This window comes from Ciona intestinalis, unplaced genomic scaffold (assembly GCF_000224145.3).
Source record: "Ciona intestinalis unplaced genomic scaffold, KH HT000062.2, whole genome shotgun sequence".
Lineage (NCBI taxonomy): Eukaryota > Metazoa > Chordata > Ascidiacea > Phlebobranchia > Cionidae > Ciona > Ciona intestinalis.
Window position 1 is genome coordinate 193,185 of NW_004190384.2, and position 6,884 is coordinate 200,068.

The 6,884-nt window shown below is 31.8% G+C and overlaps 2 protein-coding genes across 11 annotated transcripts in view; both read right to left on the reverse strand.

Annotated features, from left to right (window-relative positions):
- The window catches only part of LOC100176453 (RNA polymerase II degradation factor 1), a 28,279-nt gene extending 24,189 nt beyond the window's left edge, over nt 1-4,090 (reverse strand). For all 10 annotated transcript variants that reach the window (XR_003396695.1, XR_003396694.1, XR_003396691.1 and 7 more), the window contains exons 1-2: nt 3,943-4,090; nt 3,399-3,576 (exon numbers count right to left, since the gene is read on the reverse strand). Coding sequence is in view for 1 of the 10 variants with exons in the window: in XM_026838157.1 (XP_026693958.1) it covers nt 3,399-3,576; nt 3,943-3,992 (228 nt within the window). In the remaining 9 variants the exon portion in view is untranslated. The remainder of the gene's footprint in view (nt 1-3,398; nt 3,577-3,942) is intronic.
- Nucleotides 4,091-4,774: 684 nt separating this feature from the next.
- Nucleotides 4,775-6,884, reverse strand: part of LOC100178766 (carbohydrate sulfotransferase 3) — a gene marked incomplete in the record, with an annotated part of 3,663 nt that continues 1,553 nt past the window's right edge. Inside the window, 3 exon segments of the mRNA XM_026838158.1 lie at nt 4,775-5,477; nt 5,870-6,088; nt 6,358-6,522. Of these exon segments, the coding sequence (XP_026693959.1) occupies nt 5,135-5,477; nt 5,870-6,088; nt 6,358-6,522 (727 nt within the window).

Below are 6,884 nucleotides of genomic sequence, written 5' to 3' on the forward strand. Positions count from 1 at the left end.
ATAAAACTAATCGTAAACTGTAAACATCAACAAGGTATAATTACTATAACCATTGTGTGAATTATAAAAGAATTTGTATATATTTATTTATTCTAAATTACTTTGTGCATAAACAGTATTACCATATTTGTAAAGACGCAGACGCACAGTTACAAATACAGGATAAATCACACGGTACGAAACAGACCAAGCATAGCCTTATAACCATACAGAGGAATGTGAACGAGTGCTAAGACAAGGTGTGACCTACGCGACACGAACTCTGAAGGAATTTGCTTTCGTATTATCGACATTCCTAACCGATGTCGTTTGTATAATCCATGTTATATGCAACTACTACCATACCAGTCATGGTCGCGCTTAAGTTGGGTGCATGGGGAAAAATAAACAAGAAATGGTAAGATGGTTTCATAGCTAGTTGGTTGATGTTGTTCAAATGAGCGTGTAACATTAATGGGTGGATGTCGGTTGTATTTATAAACTAATCATCTACATTTTGCAAGGAGACTTCTAAATATAAATTCGCCTCAAGGTAGAAAGTTTTTAAATTCACTTTCGAACAAAGCAGGACGCTTCGCTGCACAATATACGGCTCGTTGGTTGCACTTTGTAAAAAAACATTGAACAAGGAACAGCGGGCAAATAAAACGGTCGGTTACCCTTTATATATACTCGTCTTGTTTACACGATAACTCAACTTAACGAGAATACGAAAATTTTATTCCAGAACCTTCGTAGTTTCTTTCTTGCAAACAATATTACATTTTTACCAAAACAAAGACATGGATTCGATGCCGGATTTAGTATTTCTTTATAAATATATTAAATACAGAATTTGTATCTTGTTTTACGTTGACATAAGATGTACACAAAAAGACATTAATTAAATTAATTTAATGGAAAAACATTTAAATTGTGAAAACTTAAGCGATCTGCAATTAATTAATCTTCGTATTGTAGCCGAAGGCATTTAGTTTCCAAGCCGGTAGTTACCGTTTAAATTGGCATACTGAGCTAAGGTAGCAGTTTTATATTTTTACAAACAAGAAGTTTGCCAAAAGTATTTGAAACGTAGTCAGTAAAACACTAAACTATTCATGGTTTGCATTTTTATAGAACGGCAGTAAAACGACTGTTCAGATAAAATGTTCGCTGTGTCCTATATGCGATGTTTTAATGAACCCATAATTAAACTCATGGCGCCCATGCATGACGTAACAAAGAATTCTTGTTCGCCAATCAAGAGGTGTGTTATTATAAGCCGAGATGAAATACGAATTCCACCTACACCATGTGCGCAATGAATAATGAAAATACTTGATGCGAATGAAATATATATATCATGATAATTAATATATAATGAATATTGTGTGTGAACGATTCGAAAGTCATTTTTTTATAAGATGTTTTAAAACCCGATCGATCCGTCAATAGTTATAAAAGTGGCTTCGTTTCATCAACACAATGAAACTAATTAATTCGTCTTAATAACCAATCAACGTAACGTTTTATATCAAATATTGAGAACAACTTAAAGCGAGTGAGGTTCTGTAGTTTGCCCTGGATCAATAAATGCATTAACAGAAACTAAATTAACCATCACGCGTTGCCATGAAAGTAGTCGTCCAGTTTATTGATTAATTAATAAAACCGAGTGACAAAGTTGAACTACGTAAAGCAGTGACAAACCACATTTTGCTCCTAATTATAACGTAATGTGGAGAAAATCTCATATTTTGTGATTGTGTTTTAAACAATTACTACTTTTAAAGTCGTGAGAATATGGTAAAATACAATTCTGTCAACATTATTTGTTTTCTACCAAATAGGGAGAAAAGTAAATGAAAACTTGTCCCATCTTAACCCACCCTACTATACGTAAAGTTCATGCTTTTATCAACAAAACGACATGGAAGAATAGCAGTGTAGTATCGGTAACAACGCTCTATTCTTCCCCGTAACCCCCGGGGAGTGATCACATTAATCCTACGAAAGAATCGCCGATGCAACAAATCCCATTCCAAGGGTCGCCTAACTGTGTCACGCCCTTTGTCTTTCTATTAATATTCTCAGTGTTTCTGTGCCCTGGTTTACACGATGTAGAAAAACTTTTACTTGAGTGCATTTAAAATGACAGTTTAAAGAATTAAATATGAATATAAAGATTTGGTGAGTTTGGAAAATTGATGGAAATCGAATCTTCAACTTAAACATATTTAAATGGTGCTTTGGTGCATATAACGACATAATAAAACTTTTCAAACATAATTTTTTAAACATTTGAATGAATGAGCAAATATAAGTTATTTGTCCTATATTTATACATATATATATAATTGTCAATAGGGCATTTCCCATTTAATATATTTTCCGGGAAAACAATTTTCCTTTCCAAAACAGACTCACACACAAATACATGTGTAATAGTGTACAACTAAAACTAATAAAAACATCCAATTTGTTCAATATAAAAGCAAGCAACAACGACTCAAAATTTATAATTTCATTTTAGGACTGCAATATAGAAGCATGCTATAATGGATATAAACACAAGCATAAAATAAGGTTCAGGTTTTTAATTTCATACAACGTTGAAGAAAGGTTTGCATTTTGTTTTATATGAATCAGAGGTACCTTTGCCAAACATATCTTTATATTTATAACAAAGCAGATATAAAGAGGTAACGAAATATAAGTTAGTTTGGCCAGTACCACTGCATTCAATCAAAAAAAGTTAAAATAGCAGTGGCTCCCAATTAAGATAAACCTAGTTAAAATATATATATATTGAGAGCATTTTTCGAAATACTTAATCATCCGTAGTAATCTTACTTAATGAAAAGCTTAAATATTGTAATGCTCAACTTAACGATTAAACTGACATGCAAATACAAGAGCTAATTTAGCTTCAAAGCACTACTAGAGATCAAAATAAACAATATAATTAAAATTAACTTATAGCACTTTTGTCTAGATACCAACATTGTTTAAATTTGTGAAAATCTATTCAGTGAATGAAAAATGTTAATTTGTTAAGAAATATGAAAATAAAATAAAATGAGGTAAAAAGTGAAACTATGCCAACTCAGTAGCCTACAAAATTAAAATCTGTCTGAAGATTAATTAATTTATAAATTGATTAATATTTAAGTGTTTTGTTTGTACCGGCATTTTTAAAGAGAATGTGTAAAACCTCACTTACATGTTAAATAGTAGGTGCACCAACTAAAAAATGTAAGTATATATATATATTTTAACAGATGTGGACGCTATATCCTGTCCTTTCATTCTATTTATCAATCTTTGCAACCAGAATTAAAGAGACAAATAAAAGTTATTAATATATTATTATTCATAAATATATATTCATAAATATGAGGCAATACTTTCCAACACACCTGTTCATCGGCCTTCACAACTCCGGCAGGCGTTGTATGTGTTGTAGCTTCTTGTCCACCATTTTGAAACTTTTCATTGGAGGGACTTTTAGGTGAAGCAGTTTTAACCACAGGTGACTTAGGTGCGAGGTAATCTATGGTTCCTATGTCAGCTTTTGAACTCCACAGTTGTCGTGTCCTGTAACATAGATATATTATATATCTTTGTATATATTAAACATATCTATATCCTTGTTGCTTATGAAGCACATAAAGACTCCAAAGTTACATTCAGTCGTTCATAAAGTATAATATTAGTAGGATTAAAATTATCAATGTTAAGAATTGCTTATAAAGAAATTAAACTCATGCTTATTTTATTTATTTCTCCGAAAAGATAAGGTGTTATTTATATCACTTCATTTAGAGATTGAGCGAAGGAAATAAAATATTGCCAATTTAAAAAGCCAAGTAAAAGTAGTTTGGTTTTTGGACAAACTTAGACATTTTTTATTAAAGAATACGACTTTGGGGAGAAATCTAAATAAGCAATAGTTTGACTCACTTGTTTAGATTGTTCAAGATACTTTCCTCTTCATGGTCTGAGTCTGACATTTCAACTTACAAGTTACCAGACTCACAAGAAATCAGGAAATTCTAATGAACTAACAGACAGAATGTTACTGATGAAATAATATTTACAAATCAAACTAATGGTAATGATATGAAGACGTTAAGATGGCAGTTTGACATTTATAACCAGCAAAACACTCTTTGTGACCAAACTTAATGGCGAAACTTGTAGTGGTATCAAAAACATGCATACATGCTTCTTAGTAATGAACCTTAATACAAAGAACTAATTCACTACGTGGCCGAAGCCATACACGATACTAATAAAGCACACGTTGAGAATGCCACAATTTATTAACATACCAAAATATTACACATGACGCCCTACATAAGCGCTGCAAAACTAACAAACAAAGTAAACTAACTCAATAGAAAACTAAATACGAAGCCATATAAAACGATGAATCTTACAGCATGAAGCAAATCGTACAACACAACCATATACGCTTACAATGTAGTACCACTCACATACGACCACACGCCACTACATTCATCTGTCTAATACGAGACGTTGTAGTGACTTGGGATTTCAAACTCGCGTCTCACATGCGCGTGTAATGCTCAGTAACGCCCTCTGACGGTTGAAAATAAATAAAGTAAATTTGGTCTAAGTATTTTTAATATGAATGAAATTAACTTGCTTTGTCCTCACGTGGCTGGAAAATGACAGTCATTATTACATTAGTGTTGTTTCATACGTTTCGTGCGTGCCTACCAAAAGCAAATGCAACTTACATTCATTAGGTTCATTCATTCACAATCTATGGGATTATGACAGTATTTTATTCCGATTTTGTGTTTTATATTTTTATATTGTGATTATTTTGAAAAGGTATAAAATTGAATAGCGATTTAAACACATAAAACCTTAAAAATCATTTAATATTTGTTCACTTGAAGATTAAAAAAGATTTTGTAATACTTGTTGCTGACTAAAAAATAAAATAAAAATTGAGAACTAAACTCTGGTTGACATTCATTCTAGTACAAGTAATACAACAAAGACAAATAAAAAAGTAGAAACGTCAGATCAGTGATGCGTAGGTAAGGTCGAAATAGCACTGCATGGTTATATAAAAATAGTTAGAAATATTAAAGTTAGAATTGCACACTGTGTGGTATGCCTAATTATAATAATTTGGAATATCTTGAAACAGATCCACAGAGGTGTCTAATAAGTCAACGATGGTTTCAACTTTATGGTAACCAAATAAGTCCATCATGTGTCCACATACTGACTGTATGTTAAGTACCATGGTTAGGTTTGTGTCACCCCTCCATTTAGTAGCTTGTTGTGTAATGTTTCGCTTCGTGCTGTACATGCCATTCCCTGTCGCTTGGGTGTTTTTTTGCAACCAATCAAGGACATCCTTGTGCTCAAAATTAAGACTTGTGGAAACTCCACTATTAAGAAATGCTGACATTTGCTTTAACACTGTTTTGGGATCCGTTAAAATATCTTCATATCTGCAAATAATATAATGACAATGATATACAGAAATACACACTGCTATAATTTGATTAAATAAAAATTTTAATGATTGTGTTGAAAATAAAACAAGCACTTTGCTGTATTTTGTCTCTGACACTCCGTTAAACTCATGAAATAGCCAACCTTGCCAGCTACTTAACTGCAACAACTAATTTCTAACACCAAGCAACAGTAAAATAAACAGCAGACCTTGATTAGGATTGCTTTAACCACTTTAAATGATGTCCAGTAATATAAAAAGTTCTAAAGCTGAAATTTACTACTATCCTCAATCCATTATACTAGGATGTTACATGGAAAATTTATGCTATAAATAAGAAGAAATGTAGAAACCTACACAATGAAAGCATCAATATGAATGCATTACCTGACAACCATATAGTTGCCTTGTAGCCATTTATTATTCGGATTCGATCTTCTGTTTTTAAATGCTTCTAAGTTAGATGCGTCAAATTTACAATTGACTTTCATTTCTTTGGTTATATTCCCACGTCCAAAATGCATTCGTAGTCGTGACAACGCAGTGGCGCGGGGGTCGCGAACCAAGTGAATGATTTTAAAACTTGTACCAACTTTTGCCCTGACACTGCAAAAAACAATGTTTATTAGCAATAGTATTTGCCAAATGTAACCAAACTATAACATAAAAATACACTATTGTTTGAATTTGGTTAAAAAAAATGATTTATAATTCAACATTGTCAGAAAAATACCTTGATTTGGATATATAAACTACTAATTAAAACTGGTTGACTTTATATGAAATTTTAAATTATATGTAATTAAAAACGAAATTCTATATAAAATATAACGGTAACTAAATATATAAACTAAAAATAATGATGAGATCAAAACCTTGTTAAATGATCTAAATGGCACGCTCGAACGGTTTTTATGACTCGTAAATGGGCATTGTTACATTTCATCTCTATCTGCCTCACAGTTGGGTGCTTGTTACATTTCGAACATGTATTGGTAGATGGGCACAAATCTTTCGTACATAATGCTTTAGTGCTGGACCTGTGGTAAAATATAAACATTTATTGTCAACCAACAGTAACTATTATTTTTGCGGGTTAAAACCAAAAATAAAACCCAGTGTCATGCCGCATTAGATAAAGTCACTTAGTTAAGGAAGACAACCAGATTTAAAGCTGATATAATTATAAGCCTCTGTGTCATACACTTTAAAAAATATGTTGTCAAAATAAAAAGCACTCGTGTTATTCTATTGGTTTTACATAAGTACATTATTATAAACTCAATACAAGAACATGAATGAATATGCCTCCCTTATATTTGTGTGGCCTGGTAACAACGGTCGTTATATAACTTTGTGGGTAAAACTTTTTAGTAAGTTTTTACACAGCTGACAATTTAGA